The sequence below is a fragment of the Bos indicus genome, chromosome 15 (genome assembly GCF_029378745.1).
Source record: "Bos indicus isolate NIAB-ARS_2022 breed Sahiwal x Tharparkar chromosome 15, NIAB-ARS_B.indTharparkar_mat_pri_1.0, whole genome shotgun sequence".
NCBI classification, from domain to species: domain Eukaryota; kingdom Metazoa; phylum Chordata; class Mammalia; order Artiodactyla; family Bovidae; genus Bos; species Bos indicus.
In genome coordinates this window covers 66,400,603-66,417,338 of record NC_091774.1, presented here as the reverse complement: position 1 = coordinate 66,417,338, position 16,736 = coordinate 66,400,603, and the positions used below count along the sequence as shown (strand labels likewise).

General features: G+C 46.0%; 1 protein-coding gene across 2 annotated transcripts in view; it reads left to right on the top strand.

Annotated features, from left to right (window-relative positions):
* Positions 1-583: 583 nt before the first annotated feature.
* Positions 584-16,736, top strand: part of SLC1A2 (solute carrier family 1 member 2) — a 169,791-nt gene continuing 153,638 nt past the window's right edge. The window contains exon 1 of one of the 2 annotated variants that reach the window (XM_070804037.1): positions 584-605. In XM_070804037.1, coding sequence (XP_070660138.1) covers positions 586-605 — 20 coding nt within the window. In that variant the 5' untranslated portion in view covers positions 584-585. Of the gene's footprint in view, positions 606-983; positions 1,635-16,736 lie in introns of those variants that run through there. The other variant, XM_070804038.1, reaches the window with a different exon arrangement.

The following is a 16,736-nucleotide window of genomic DNA, read 5'->3' as shown; positions in this document are numbered from 1 at the left end:
GTCTGTTTAATTCTCACCGCGGCCCTGCAAAGGGGATTGTTTTGGCTCCATTTCTTGGAAGAGCAAAATGAGGCGTGCCCTCCCCAGTGGCCGCTACGTCGGCAGGTGGTGGAGCAGTAGGTGTCTGCCTCTTCCCAGAGATAATAAAATCTGCACGGATTTTGCCATTATTATGCAAAGCCGGCGGGGAGGCTCGGACCCTCCCTTGACCGAGCCCATCTGTCTCCGCACGCCGCCCCCGGGGCACAGAAGCCGACTCTGAGCAGAGTGGAGTGGGTGGAAACCCGTCCCCGCTACTTGCCTCACCATCTCTCCACTTCTTCACCACCAGCGCCCCCGAGGCCGACCTCCCTTGGCTTAAAAAAAAAAAAAAAAAAACACCTACAGCCCCCCCGCCCCCAATCCCGTACCCTCCCGCCGCCCCAGGGAGCTGCATTAATATTAATCCCGATGAATAATTGAAGGCCGGAGATTTATTCGGGCCGAGGCAAGGGAGGTGCGCAGCTGGGCTGTATTTCGGCCGTGGCCACTCATGTGTTTCGGCCGCTTGGGTTTCGCTAGGCCTGGTACCCAGGACGTGGGAGGATGGAGTGGGTGTGCCGCCGGTGAGGATGAGCTTGGGAATGAAGTGAGACCGAGCGGGTGTACCAAGGAGTGAGGCGAGGTGCCGGGGGCTGCTCCAGGGAGGCAAGGACGGAGGGGCATCCCAGGTCTCCGCGACGTGGCCAGCGCTGTGCCCAGCGAGGGGTGACCCGGGGCCACGCGGGCTTGAGGGGAAACAATAGCGACTCCTTAGATCCTGGGCTCCTGCCACGGGCAGCCCGGGCTTTCCCGGGAGACCAGCCGGGCTTCTTTTCTTATTTGGCTAATTTATGGCGAGAGGCTGGGGGCGGAGGGATGGCAGAGGAGGGACCGCGTCTAGAGACTGGGGGCGAGGGGGCGGCAGTTAAAGGAGTCTCCCGAGGCGGCTGCCCTGGTGATGTCAGCTCTCGACGAAAATAGAGAGGGATCGCCTGCAAATCCCCAGCTCCGGCGGGGCTAAACCTTGCAATCCCTCCCCGGCCGGCGCCGAGCCAGGGTGCAGGGGCCTCCACCGCCTCTCCTGGCGCGCACACACACACCGCACACGCGCGCACGCACGCACCCACTCCCTTGCACACCCACCGCACACACTCGCCGCCCTCCCCCCTGCCACCGTCCTCCGAGCCCGCGCTCCGCCACGCGGCGAGCCCCGGAGCAAATACAGGTGGCCGCTGCACGCCGTCCAGCGCCCCCTCCTGCAGCCCGAGGGCGGCGCTCTCTCGGGGAAGCCACCCTCCAAGCACCCCCACTCCCCCGCCCTCCACCCAGAGCACCCAGCCAAGCGACACCGAGGCCGGCGGAGGGAGCACGGGACGCGCGCGGCGGAGAGCGGGGACGCGGCTTAGAGCCGGCTGGAGCCTCCTGCGCGCGTTGAGGCGCTAAAGGGCTTACCCAGGAGGGGGGTGGAAGGGCGGGGAGAGGCTCCCCCCTTAAATACTGCGCTCTGCTGCACTCGTGCGCTCACCCCGGCTCCCGCTCACTCCACGCCCGCCGCTGCCGGATAGTGCCGAAGAGGAGGGGGCGTTACCCCAGGACATGGCATCCACTGAAGGGTGAGGGGGGCTTTGCTCGCTACCGGCAGGCAAGGGGATGGGGGTGGGGGCGGCGCGCGCGCGGAGTGGCGGTTCCCTATCCCGGATGAGAACAGAGAGACGCCGGCGCCGGGCCTCGGAGACCGTGACGGAGCGATGGCTGGGCTGGGGGTGGGATGGTGGAGAGGATATTGATTTTCTTTCGCGAAGCTTGCTGCTTAACCCTTTGAAGATGCGAGAGACAGAGGATTGTTTCATTTAATTAAAAAAGGTTTCGGTGGAGGTGTGCAAAAGAGTGACGAAGAATCCTCTTGGGGTTACTTTTGAGATTTGCAAACAATAAGGGATTGGGCACAGTAAGAGCGGCAGACGCTGCCGAGCGAAGCAGCGCCTGGAGCTCGGCGCCGGATGGAAGGTGGGGACCGGCCGGGAATGAATGAACTGGGACCCGGGCTGGGGCGGGGCGAAGCCCAGCGCGCGCAGCCTTGAATGTCAGATTTGCAGAGTCGCAGAGCAGATACCCAGCTTGCTCTGATCTCTCCTTGTCCCTGGATGGCGGAATCTCCCTAGCCAGTTTGAAGGAAGCGTGGAAAAGATTTGGGTGCTTCCCGAGAAGAGGCGGGAAAATAAGTGGCTTCGGGCAAGGACAGGAGGGACAGGAGTCCCCAAATTCCAGCGGGGGGAGCGTTGATTTCCCCGATTCTCCCCGCTGTCTTGCAGTTGTCTCCTGCCTCCTGAGGCTGCAGTTGGATGGAGAATGCTCCCGCTGATAATAAGGGCAGCTTCTTTACTAGGAAGGAGATTTAGCTGCAAGAAACCCTTAAGTACTCCTATGTCAAAGAAAGTGAAAGTTGCTCAGTCGTATCCGACTCTTTGCGACCCCATGGACTATACAGTCCATGGAATTCTCCAGGCCAGAATACTGGAGTGAGTAGCCTTTCTCTTCTCCAGGAGATCTTCCCAACCCAGGTATCGAACCCAGGTCTCCCACCTTGCAGGTGGATTCTTTACCAGCTGAGCCACAAGGGAAGCCCAAGGAAGGGTCCAAAACTAGGTCCCTGGATCAGTATTTCCCAGGGAAGTCTCTCAGATTGGTAGAGTCTGAGTAAGAATAAAAGGACTGGTTGGGGAGCTCAGCCCTTTGGTCCATTCACAAAAGTGCACTAGCCTCTTGCAAGGCATCACTGGATCCATATTAAGTGGCAAGCCAGTACCAGGGGCTCCTCTAAGCACAGGTGGAGCATACCTGGTGCCAGAGCTTTCCAGGGCTTCTAACAAATTTTACCAACTCTGCAGGCTTGTTTTGGAAAATCGATCGCTAAGTAGACATGTAAAGCAGCCCCAAAGTTAGATCTCTAAACTTCAACCTCCAAGGAAGGACAAATATTTCTGAAACTGTCTGCTCTGTGTCCAGGAAAAGGAACCCATCTTTTTTCTGGCCCTGGAGTCCTTCTGGCCCCTGGAGTCCTTCCAAAGCGGGTGGGGGGCAGCTGGTATCTTGTAGCATGAGATTTCTCCTCTCTTTTCGTCCTAACAGTTCAGCTGTGTGGACCTTTTTGACTGTTTCTTCTCCAAACCGATGCTCTGGAAAGAGGTTTGTGTACAAGGAGGGCAGTACATTGTTCTAACACAGATCTCTAGAGTTCAATGTTAATATGCCTCATCCTCAGAGTCTTTTTGCCTGTTTAATTAGTCATTCATATTAGAAAAGATACAAAGGCACTACTGGCTGCTTTCAGGTCCCTTCTAGATTTGCCCCTGCTTGTAAGGGCTAGGTTGGACAACATCTGTGAAAAAGATGGATGATGGCAGTGTTTCAAGTCCTGCATCCTTATTTGATGGCCAGATAGTAAAGGGAGAGGTTAAGACAACAAGAATCCCCCAGTCAAGTGGTGTTTATCTCACCTTTGTCCTAAATGAGAGCTGCCAAATGATTTGACTCTCTATTTGATTTAAGTATAGAGCAGAAGGGATTCACATTCTATTAGTAAGGTATTATGCCCTGTGCTATTGTCAAGAAAAGATTGGTCAAAGGTATTTGTATTTAGGGAGGAACTGAGAAAATTTGAAAGACTGGGAAACAAATAGAGAAAGAACTCTGACCCTTTATCATTTCAGAGCAATACTGATGAGCAGGTGACACTCTCAGAAGCCCTGGTCTTTCCTTTTTTCTTCTCTTCCTTTCTTCCATCTTTTCACCAGATGCATTGACTCAGCACCTGTTGGGTAGACCTTACGTGGTGGGCACTCTGGGTGTGTGGGGGCTCCAAAGATGTAAGACTTTGATTAGTAGACTGTTCATATGGTTTAGTGAGATTCTCTTGCCTCTTCTGATGCCTTTAGTTAATGTACCTTGTAAAGGGAAGTTCACGGAGAATCCACAGACTGGTTGGTTGCCTTTGTTAGCCCATGTCAAGCTGTTTCCTTGAAACAAACATTGCTGAGAAGGAAACAAAAAATAGCAACAGAGTCTTATGCTTTCAATATATGTATTTTGAGTTCGATTGATCCTGAATGTTTGGGGAATGGAACTGTATGGCAAACTGGCCATCTGGTCACCATTTATTTGGTGATGTAGTTACAGTCAACAACATAGGCAGATTACCAATTTTGAAAGAATTATTAGAAGCCATAGTGACATCTTATGTTTGTTTAGCACTTCACTTTCAAAGCTCTTTCGTGTCATCATCACATTTGATTCTTCCAGTAACTGTGAAATAGGCGGTCCAATGAGGATGAACTTTAAGGATAAAATTACATAGAATATATCATCATCTTTCCGGGAAGATTCCAGGACTTGACCCAACTTTAGAGTTACCATCTGGAAATACCAGTTATCATGGAAGAGTGTGCTAGGCATGTCTGGCACAGGATATTACCAGCTTTCTTTTGAAACTTTGGCATACACTGTGCAAATTGCCTTTGGGAATATTCTCATTATCAGCCTGTGCACTTGATTATTGCCTTTGCACAGCATACTCAAACACGATCTGGTTATGTGAGGTTTATGATTGTTTGGAATTGGGATTATTAGCATCCAGCTTCTGGAAGACTCTACATGGACTCTTTGGTAGTTCCTAGACCCTGGGGGGCATTTTCCTGCAAAGCAGTGTCTAATTTGATAGTTGAGGATTCTGTCTTTCTGAGTCCTCAGACATGGCTAAGAATTATGGTTTTGGTCCTGATCCAAATTGGGAAGAGATTATTAGTATTAGACTGGCTAGTGTCCAATATATACTGAATTATGTTGGAGCACTCATATGCGTAGTGGCAGGCATTTCAGAAATACATTCTAGGGGTGGGAGATGGCTAGGTTACCAAGTATGTCATGGACCCAAGGCGATCTGTCTTCTGATCAGCTCCCAGGAGCCAAGGGGTCAGAGCAAAAGCCAAGTGCAAGGGCTTGGGTTTCAATTTGACTTTGAAAGCCAGCAAAACAGAAAGCTGCTGACAGCAGAAAAGCCCCGCAAGAGGGACCACTGGATTTATTATTTCAAGCAAACAAAAAGCAAAATGTAACAATTGCCTTCTCCCGCCTCCCCTTGGGAGTGAAGTTGAGGTCAGCGGGAGGAAGAACCCACAGAATAGACTTATTGAAAAAGGAACGGAGGGCATAGGTGTAGGGTCCAGAGGGGGTTGCATGTTGCCTGCCTCATGCAGTTTTAATTTCTCATTTTCAAGAGTATAAAATCAGCCTCCCTGGGTAAAATAAAGATGCGTGAAACTCAAATGAGAAAGCCATTTCACGTTTACTAAGATCGCCTCTTGTGAGTGATTGAAAGCTTAATTCTCATGAAACAATTTCTAAAACCAAATGAAGCCTGTGATATGGAAAAAGCCAAGATGTTAAAAACCAGAAACAGTTCTGCCCATCAGTATCAATGGCCACTTCTTTTCTTCTCTAATGCAACATGATTAGGGGCTGTCTCCCCTGGCTTTGGATTTAAGGGAATTGTCAGATAAGGAAAAATCTTTAAGAGATGGCAGTGCTTGGGGTACCGAAACAGGCAATATTTAACAGCAAGGTGTGAGATTTCTGGGTCAGTGTGCCATAAATCATACAGATCCAGGATTGCAAAACTGACAGTTTGAAGCTCAAGAAAGGTTGATTTCAGTGAAAATCTTGCCTACTTACCCTCCTCCACGGCTGTATCACACAATGCCCAGATGTCTGGTTTTTCCCTCTTTTAAAGGCAAACTAAATTGTTTTTCATGCTGATTTTTCCCCCCTTGGGACTTGCTTCCTCTTGGAACCAACTACATCTCCTCATTTCAATCACTTGCTATACTTATTTTAATCAAACCAGACACTGGTCATTTCAAATCTAGTAATAGTAGGCAAAAGAGTCATTCTCAAGATGAAATTTTAGTTTTGTTTGCATTTTCAGAACTTGTTCTGGGAGTTTGAAAAAGCAAATAAATGCCACACACCGCCTTGCCTGCTCTCTTCTCTCCCATACCCTTAACAGCTTGTTGGGGCCAGCAGAATGTTTCATAGCAAGGGTTTTAGGTATCCAGATTACGGCAAATCTCTTTATTTACCAGATCATGAGCTTGCTCTCTCTTCCCTCTGTCTGCCCCTCACCCCTCACCTCACCAAGCGGCCAAGTCCTTGGAGTGAATTAATTAAAGGAGTGTTTAAAAATATCTCATTGCTCCATCTCCACGTGCTCCATCATTGATTGGAGGCAGATGGGTTGCAGATTTGTCAGTAGAATAGAAAAGGATCCACATCTCGTTATAAATCTGTCTGGTTGGCATCAGATGATGGCAGAAAAGACAATAGGCCAGCAATATGAAAGGGGAATGAATAAAGGCAGGGGTAGATCCTTAAATTTCAGAAAAGGATACCTCATTTCCTTAGTGTGTGTTTTTGTTTTGTTTTTGTTTTTAATTTAAATGGCTGTTTTCCAATGATATTGATATTTATTTACTTATCTTTCATTCGTGGATCTATTTAATTTCTCATGGCTGTCTGCTGAACGGCCGTCTGGTGTTCTTGGCAGTCTCAGCAGCTGCTTCAGATTATGGACTCGTTGAGCAAGGACTGTCCTTTAAAAGGGAGGACCCAGAGGGATGGTACGGGGAGGGAGGAGGGAGGAGGGTTCAGGATGGGGAACACATGTATACCTGTGGCGGATTCATGTTGATATATGGCAAAGCCAATACAATATTGTAAAGTTAAAAAAGAAAATAAAATATAAAAAAAAAAAAAAATCAGAAAAAATGGAATGAACTCTATTTTGGCGGCTGGATTTGCCCATCTGGGTCCCAGTAGAATAGGTGGTGGTGTGTGTTAAAGACCTTGAATGAAGTCCATGGGGACAAGGAGAGGGACAACCCCCACTCCCCCACTTACAAACCCTGCATATTAGAGGCTTCATTTAAACCAAGAGGACTTTCTTCTGTTACATTTCATCAGGAGTGCCATCTGTCACTCAGTCTTTGTAATCTGGCATGGAACTTCCCATCATGTGCCCCTGCCACCCCAGCTTCCCAGCCCCTGTGCCTGAAGGATCCCGGAGATGGTGGCCAAGGTGGAAGTGGGTGGAGGCCTGTCTGCCTCCCAAGCTCCGCTCTTCCCATAGCAGCAGATTTGGGGTATCGGATGCCCGTGGACCATAGGTGGCCCACAGACATATATGTTTTGGGTCATACAGGATTCTGAAAACCTTTAAATAGTTTGCTTAGACTTAACAATGTTTCACCTAAAAAAAAAAAAAAAAATGTTGATTCTGGTTTCTCCCAAATGTTGGGAAATCTGATAATAAAGGACCAGCCCTTTTGTCTTGGTATCATTTATTGAAATACTTAACAGCCCTACAGTTGCTTAAGCACTTTGCATGTATAAATTGATTTAATCCCCACAACAATGTGATTTAAAAAGACTATTATTATCCCCATTTCGCAGGTGTGAAAACTGAGGCATAGAAAGATTAAGCAGCTTGCTGTTGGCTTTACAGCGAGTGAGTGGCAAAGCCAGATTTTAAACCCGGACAGCCTGGCTGTGGAACCCAGACTCTAACCGCTAGGCTACACTGGTCCCACAGGGGTGGAGGGTGGGAAGAGTCAGCTGGGGATGAAGAGTGGCTGTCCCCCAAGACAGGCCATGTGCTCTCCAGGTTGGACACCGTCTTTTCTGAGACCAGTTGCTCGTGTTTCTTGCTTGACCCCTTACTTCTCTAAGGCAGCTACTGAGCAAGAGAGCTTGGTGTCTCTCTTCTCAGGGTATGACGCTGTCTAGCAGTTGTGGCTACTTTTCTTGTTAATCCCTTCAAAACACTCCCTTCTTTTTGTTTCCATTAACTGTGTTCTTAATGAAGAGTTCCTTTGTAATTATTGGTTGTCCAGACACCAATAGCATGGTCTTATCAGATGCAGTGCTTTGAGACAGCCCAGTGCACGACCACATGGGTTCAATCCTTTGGAATATCAAGCCTTGAGAATATACTTCTTAGTGGCAAATGTAGTGGAGCATTTAGCAGGCCCTGGAATTTATTCTTTCTTATGTGATTTTCAAGCGTGGCTGGTTAGGGCTGTGACTTCACTTACCCATTTCCTAACCCAGCTACTTTTCTTATCTCCTTAGGAGTGTGGCTGATGTCCTTGATTTGTTTGTTTCTTTTTTTTTTTTTTTTTGCAACATATGCAGACAGTGATGACTGGGGATGCCTTTTAAATTGAGGAAGAATCATTCAGAGAGTGTGTATGTTCAGTCAATTGTAACATATTGTTACAATTGTATATGTTGTGTATTGTTACAATTGTACATATTGTTACAATTGTTTATGTTCAGTTGGTCGTGTCCAACTCTTGTTACGTATTGTTACAATTGTGTATGTTGTGTATTGTTACAGTATGTTCAGTTGGTCCTGTCCAACTCTTTGCACCCTATGGGGTGTAGCCTGACGTGCTCCTCTGTCCATGGGATTCTCCAGGCAAAAATACTAGAGTGGGTTGTCATGCCCTCCTCCAGGGGATCTTCCTGATCCAGGGATCAAACCCATGTCTTGCTGCGTTGGCAGGAGGATTCTTTACCACTGAGGCACCTGGGAAGACCCTCAGAGAATGTATTTCTGTGCATTTTTAAGAGTGGCACAGTTTGCTGATTGTCCAGTAGGTGGCAGTAAATGTCAGCACTTGGTCCAGACTGGCTGTTTGAGTCCCTTTGGTCCTTAGGGAATCTCAATTCTCACAGGATCCCATTCTCTTTTGATTAAAAAATGTCTCCACCAAATATATTTTTTTGGTGTTTGTGAGATGATTCTCATATGTGTGTGTGTGCTCAGTCGAGTCCAACTCTTTTGAGACCCCTTGGACTGTAGCCCTCCAGGCTCTTCTGCCCATGGGATTTTCCAGGCAAGAATAGTGGAGTGGGTTGCCATTTCCTCCTCCAAGGGATATTCCCAACACAGGGATCAAACCCTTGTCTCTTGCATCTTTTGCACTGGCTTACCACTAGCACAACTTGGGAAGCCCTGTTTACAGATATCACCATGCTGCTAAGTCGCTTCAGTTGTGTCCGACTCTGTGCGACCCCAGAGACGGCAGCCCACCAGGCTCCCCCGTCCCTGAGATTCTCCAGGCAAGAACACTGGAGTAGGTTGCCATTTCCTTCTCCAATGCATGAAAGGGAAAAGTGAAAGTGAAGTCGCTCAGTCGTGTCTGACCCTCAGCGACCCCATGGACTGCAGCCAACCAGGCTCCTCCGTCCATGGGATTTTCCAGGCAAGAGTACTGGAGTGGGGGTGCCATTGCCTTCTCCAGATATCACCATAAACAAATACAAATATGACCATTTTCTTGAACTTGGAATTCCAAGTCTATATGACTACACATATATGATTTCATCAAGTCCTTGAAAAACTTATGAAATATTATGCTCATTTTACAGATGGGGGAACAGAGATATTTTGCTTTTACACTGTAATTGGGTACCTGTTTTTTTGTCTGTTACTTCTACTGTGTTTCATAGTATCCACATTTTGCAATTAATTCACATTTTATTAAAATTTCACAAGCTTTGAAACAGTACAAGGCATGACCACTTGTCTATAGTCCTTTGTTCATTTGTTTGCTCCAATCATTTTGATCAAAGGAAGCAAGATAGCCAAGTGTCCTTGCAAGAAGAGATAATCAAGAATTTAAGAGGCAACGCACAATAAGGATGGCAATGGTGACCAAAAGAAGTGAACTTATCTTTGAACAGAGGTGTGACAGTCAAAAGAAAATACTGCCATTGAAACAAAGTGGGAATAAAGTTAGGCAACTGAGAATGATGGTTAGACCTGAGCTTGTAGACATTAATCTAAAGATTTTCAAATAGAAGAAGCAGTTGCAGTGCACGAAGGGAGATAAGGTAAAAGAAAACAGATAAAAGAAGGAAAGCATTCTTCTCAATTAGGTATCAGGCAAAATTGTATTTTTGTTTGTAGACCAAATTGTAGTTTTGTTTTTACCTCCTGTGCTTAGTCACTCAGTCGTGTTTGACTGTTTGTGACCCCATGGATTGTAGGCCGCTTGGTTCCTCTGCCCATGGAATTTTCCAGGCAAGAACATTGGAATGGATTGCCATTTCTACTGCCAGGGGATCTTCCCGACGCAGGGATCAAACCCTTGTCTCCCACATCTCCTGCACTGGCAGGCGAATTCTTTATCACTGAGTCATCTGGGAAGCTCTTGTTTTTAATCTCAGTATTCATGTAAAAAGACAGTTATGATCTGATAACCAGCTTTGTTAGAGAAGTCCATGTGAACAAAGCGAAATTGGGTTAATATGTCTAGAAGTGAAATGGATGAATATCAACTGACAACGCTTAGACATGCTAAAGGGATGATGAGTTCTGGGGGATGGGTTCAGCTGTTACTTTTTATACTGAAATGCAACACAGGGTCTAGAGGAAGTGTCAAAAGTAAATATTGGACTAATTTCTAAGAAGAGAATAGAGTGTAATGGAATTATAGACTGAATCTGTTCCCCTAGTGTTTTCCTGGGATTCAAAGTCATCCATCAGCAGACATTAGTAAAACCATCATAGCACAGAAGCATTGCAGGGATCATTGATTTTTCCATCATGATTAATTGCTAACATTTCAACGAAGAGCTAATCATTTGCAGGCATTTCTGTCTTAGTCTGAAAAGACCAAAATTTGCAGTCTTTTCAAGACATTAATACACTGGGGTTGAGGACCTGTTGCAGTTCTTTCCTGGGAAATACTTTGGGATGGAGACTTGTGTGCAGGAAATTTATTGAGAGAACTTCTCAGAATAAATCCTTGTAGAAGAGAGAAGGGAACAAGGAGGAGCAGAGGAAGCAGTTGAAACAGTCCAACAAAGTGCCTGTCCCATCCTTCAGGAAGTTCTGGTGCAGAAAGGTCCTGAATGGAGAGAAAAGAGACCTCTACCACTTAGAACAACCCGCCTCTGGATTGGGTTGTGCTCGGGCAGTGGGCCTGGCCCTGGGTGAAGACACGGCAAGGCCTTAGACAGAGATAGAGTTGGTAAGCATTGTCACTTACCAACACTCCCGGCAGCTGGGGGGATAAACGCCTCAGTCCTGAACATGGGGGCCTTCAGGGGAACTCACCACAGCATCCACTGTTAGCTCCAAATTCAAATGTTTGAGAGAGGTTCTGTTGCTTTCCATCTGAATATCCAGGCTCCACAAAACTGTCATCTGTAATAAAATACTGTGCCTTAAAAGGAGGGTGCCGTTGGGCAATAGGGAGGCAGGTGGATTCTGGTGGGCAAGGCTGGGGAGCATTAGCAGGCGTCACTGCCTTGATTCTAGCTGTGACCCACACAGCCCCCAAAGACAGATGACCTAACCCTTCTCATCACTCAGACCTTCCAAAGGTATCTGGTCCAACAGGAGCCTGATTATCTCAAATTGATGCCCAAGAAAGGGAAACCTGTTCTAGTGAATGGAAGGGGCCAGAAATATCAACAGATAAATATCCCAGGAACCAGAGTCTAGCTATTACTGATAGTTCCAGCGTTCACAGCAGCTGTTTCTATGCTCCTGCTACTGTTGTTTCTCGTGGAGTCCTTGCCTTGGAAGAGGGGAGGCAGGGGACTGGGTCATCCCTTTCTGGAACATCCACTGCCTTGTTCTGTTGATTCAAGAAGCCATGCGTTCTGTCAACCTCCAGCCCAGAGCGCTTGTATGTTGACTTTTCTCTGCTCTGTTCCCTTGGTAAATATGCAGATGTGTTCAGAGACGAAAGAGCACTTTTGTATGTAATCCAAGGCCTTGCAGATTATACCTCTGCGGGTATTTCCACTTGTTTTCTCACAGCGGGTGAGACCTGGTCTGCTTTGAGACCAGGACATCAGTTATCAATGTGTTTGTATTTTTATTAGCATGACAACTCAGTTCAAATGGCCCAGTTATAGAGTAACAGAAGGTAAAGCAACCAACATCGAAACCTTCCTTCCTTCCTTACCTGTTTTTAAGAGTTACACGTCTCTTATTTACAATGGCAGATAGATATCGTGTATGTTTCCAGCAAATGGGTAAGGCAACACTGATTGTTTTCAATCTACATTTAGAGACTACAATTGGCACATGAAATATATCAGCTAGATAAGGGGGTATGAAGAATTTACTATCCACTGTCAAATAGATTATCTTAAACAATTAAAAGAAAAACTTTTTGTCCTTTGGGTTAGTGGCTCTTTTCCCATAATGAAAAATGTGGCCTTATTAAAAAACAAACCAAAAAACCCCCAAACTTCTAATATTACAGAGTAGCATAAAGAAATAAAAGATTGTCTCTCAGCTCAATCCTGTTCTCTAAAAATACTCACTTTTGGGGTCTTTTGAGACAGACATGGAACATGTAACATGAGACAATGTAAACATCCAATCCTTAATATGCAAACTGCATCGTCCTATCCAGCTTACTTCAGCTTGCTTTTCACTTCATACCTCTAAGTATATAGGCATGTGATATATACATATATATATCCTCTATATATAATCTATATATCAGGTATATATAGATTGTATATAAATATATAGGTAATATATAGATATATAGATTATATATAGAAGATATATATATGTATATATCACATGCCTATATACTTAGAGGTATGAAGTGAAAAGCAAGCTGAAGTAAGCTGGATAGGATGATGCAGTTTGCATATTAAGAATTGGATGTATGGACCTAACAGAAGCAGAAGATACTAAGAAGAGATGGCAAGAATACACAGAAGAACTGTACAAAAAAGATCTTCATGACCCAGATAATCATGATGGTGTGATCACTGACCTAGAGCCAGACATCCTGGAATGTGAAGTCAAGTGGGCCTTAGAAAGCATCACTACGAACAAAGCTAGTGGAGGTGATAGAATTCCAGTTGAGCTACTCCAAATCCTGAAAGATGATGCTGTGAAAGTGCTGCACTCAATATGCCAGCAAATTTGGAAAACTCAGCAGTGGCCGCAGGACTGGAAAAGGTCAGTTTTCATTCCAATCCCAAAGAAAGGCAATGCCAAAGAATGCTCAGACTACCGCACAATTGCACTCATCTCACACGCTAGTCAAGTAATGCTCAAAATTCTCCAAGCCAGGCTTCAGCAATATGTGAACCGTGAACTTCCTGATGTTCAAGCTGGTTTTAGAAAAGGCAGAGGAACCAGAGATCAAATTGCCAACATCCGCTGGATCATGGAAAAAGCAAGAGAGTTCCAGAAAAACATCTATTTCTGCTTTATTGACTATGCCAAAGCCTTTGACTGTGTGGATCACAATAAACCGTGGAAAATTCTTAAAGAGATGGGAATACCAGACCACCTGACCTGCCTCTTGAGAAATCTGTATGCAGGTCAGGAAGCAACAGTTAGAACTGGACATGAGACAACAGACTGGTTCCAAATAGGAAAAGGAGTACGTCAAGGCTGCATATTGTCACCCTGTTTATTTAACTTATAGGCAGAGTACATCATGAGAAATGCTGGACTGGAAGAAACACAAGCTGGAATCAAGATTGCCAGGAGAAATATCAATAACCTCAGGTATGCAGATGAAACCACCTTTATGTCAGAAAGTGAAGAGGAACTCAAAAGCCTCTTGATGAAAGTGAAAGTGGAGAGTGAAAAAGTTGGCTTAAAGCTCAACATTCAGAAAATGAAGATCATGGCATCTGGTCCCATCACTTGATGGGAAATAGATGGGGAAACAGTGGAAACAGCATCAGACTTTATTTTTCTGGGCTCCCAAATCACTGCAGATGGTGACTGCAGCCATGAAATTAAAAGACGCTTACTCCTTGGAAGGAAAGTTATGACCAACCTAGATAGCATACTCAAAAGCAGAGACGTTACTTTGCCAACAAAGGTTCATCTAGTCAAGGCTATGGTTTTTCCTGTGGTCAAGTATGGATGTGAGAGTTGGACTGTGAAGAAGGCTGAGTGCCGAAGAATTGATGCTTTTGAACTGTGGTGCTGGAGAAGACTCTTGAGGGTCCCTTGGACTGCAAGGAGATCCAACCAGTCCATTCTGAAGGAGATCAGCCCTGGGATTTCTTTGGAAGGAATGATGCTAAAGCTGAAACTCCCGTACTTTGGCCACCTCATGCGAAGAGTTGACTCATTGGAAAAGACTCTAATGCTGGGAGGGATTGGGGGCAAGAGGAGAAGGGGACGACAGAGGATGAGATGGCTGGATGGCATCAGTGACTCGATGGACGTGAGTCTCAGTGAACTCCGGGAGTTGGTGATGGACAGGGAGGCCTGGCATGCTGCGATTCATGGGGTCGCAAAGAGTCGGACACAACTGAGCGACTGATTTTATCTGATCTGGTAATAGCTCACTGTCCACTCTATGGTTATATAATAGTTGACTTAAGCAGTCCTTAATTGATAGATATTTAGGTCATCTCCAAGTCTTTGTTATTATAATTATTAGGAGAATTTTGAGTGAAATATGAATTTGAAGAAGAGAATGAGGCAGGACCACTGCGACTGGTTAGAAGACGACATCTGGGTGGAAAATACTGGCCTATATTAGGTTATAGAGATGCATATGTATTACCAGATTCCAAGGATATTTAGAAGGACTCAGTGACCAAGCACATGTAGTGGGTTGAGGGAAGACTCTTAGGGAGCTCCCATGTGTCTCTCTGGACAGAAGTGCTTCAGGGTACTTAGGATGTTGAGAAGTAAGGGGGGGAATCAGGAGAGAATTAAGGGTCTTGGAGTGGCTGACACTGCTTCATGCTACAGTGACATTAAATAATGTAAGTCCTGAAAAGGGATCATTTTCAAGGTGGTTGCTGAGCAGAGCTAGAGTCAGCAAAATAAGGGCTACTGTTGGCGTGTTATTGTGAGTTGGGAATGGCTGGAGAGAAAGTGAATGTGATTTTTTTTAAGAGTGGGCATCAAGGGAAGGATGCGAGAGCAGGGTTACATTTTGGTTTACTTGCTTTCGTTTCAGTATAGGAGTGAGGTATGCATGCTCAAAAGGTTGTCTAAGTGATGCTGAGATCTTGAGTGACCTTTGTGGGAGAAGCTGATGAAGAAAAGGAGTAGACCCAGAGGGTGACTCATCACTTGCTCTGGAGGCTCCTGCAGGAGAGGACAGGGCAGTGCTCTGAGTGCTTGGTCAGAGCTGCCTGCAGTCTTCCTGCTTCAACCCACGATGCCGGGAAGGAGAGCTCAGAGCAGAGGGCGTGGAAAAACTCATGTGCCTAAACTGCTAGACCCATGCAGCCAACCCTGGTGGCCCTTTGAGTGAGAGAGGGGGCAGCTGGCTGGAGCTGGGCATATTTTAGTAGTGGTTGTTATTTATTTTTTTATACTGTTTCACTGTCCATAGCCTTTCTAAGTCTCACTAGCTGGATCTCTTCTATTTTTCTTCATAATGCTTCGTTTGTGCTCTTGTGTAGCTCCTAAAACTTCCTCGGACTCGTTCTCGATCCCCATTCTCTTGGCTCTGCATTCTCTTTGGATCCCTTCTTGGGCACTTGCATACCACATGTATACCGATAACTCCCAAGTGTGTGTTTCTATCTCAGACCTTTCCTCCCAGCTCCAGTTTCCTGTATCCTTCACCCTAATGGACATCTCCATTTGGGCAATGCACAAAAAAATGACCATGGTAGAGTGGAACTGTTGGTTATTTTCCCTGCAGACTCACCCCTGCTCCTTCCCAAGTTTCTCTAGAGAGTCAAAGCTAGAAAGGTAAGTATCGGCCCTGTTTTTTTCTCTTCCATCAGTCCCAACCTACAGCTTTCTCAGTTCTATCTCCAAAACATATCTAAGTCTGGCCTTTTCTCTCCATGGTCATGCTTCATGCTAGCCCAGGCAAGTCATCTCTCCAGTGGAAGCTTCCCAACCTCCTAACTTTCATTTCCTCAAACACCCTCCAGTCTTGCCCACCTTAGGGCCCATTCCCTTTGTCTGGACCACTTCCTATCCTCCACCTACCACCATTCTCCAGTTGGCCGTCACCCTCTTACACGGAAACATTCTTTAGTTCTTAGCTGGAGCAGTGTTTCCCAGAGAGCTCTTCTCTGGGAAGTGCTCATCCCACCACTGAAAGTAGGTCCCCCTTTCTTAGTCCTACATCATTTCTCCTTTCCCCCTTCTTCATGGCATCAGTTACAATTTTATTTATCTTCTTATGTCTGTCTACCTTCGTCACCAGAAGGTAAGCACTCTGATGGTTGGTTCATCATGGCATCTCCCAGGATCCGAACGCTATGCATTCAATACACATTTATTAATTGAATACTCACCCACCTCAGCCTGGGGATGTAGGGAAGCCTTCTCTAGAGAGATGACATTTGGGCTGGGCCTTTTCCAGGAACTTTGTCCCCATCACATTTACTACAGGCTTCATTATTACAGGAGTGTGCTAAGTGTTTTCTTGTCTGTCTGAGCCATCACAATCCTGAGATCTCTCTGAGGATGAGGGCTACATTCATTTCTTTGTGCCCCAATTTATCATTATCACAGTGCATGTTGGTGTAACTGAATTGTCTGATTTGGGAAGGAGACATGCAGGGGCATAGAGAGGATGGTTTTAAGGGAAGAACAGCACCAAAGTTGAAAAAAAAAAACAACCCTGCTCTTTTGCTTGTTAGGACAAGTCCTCCTTTTTAGGTCCTGGCGA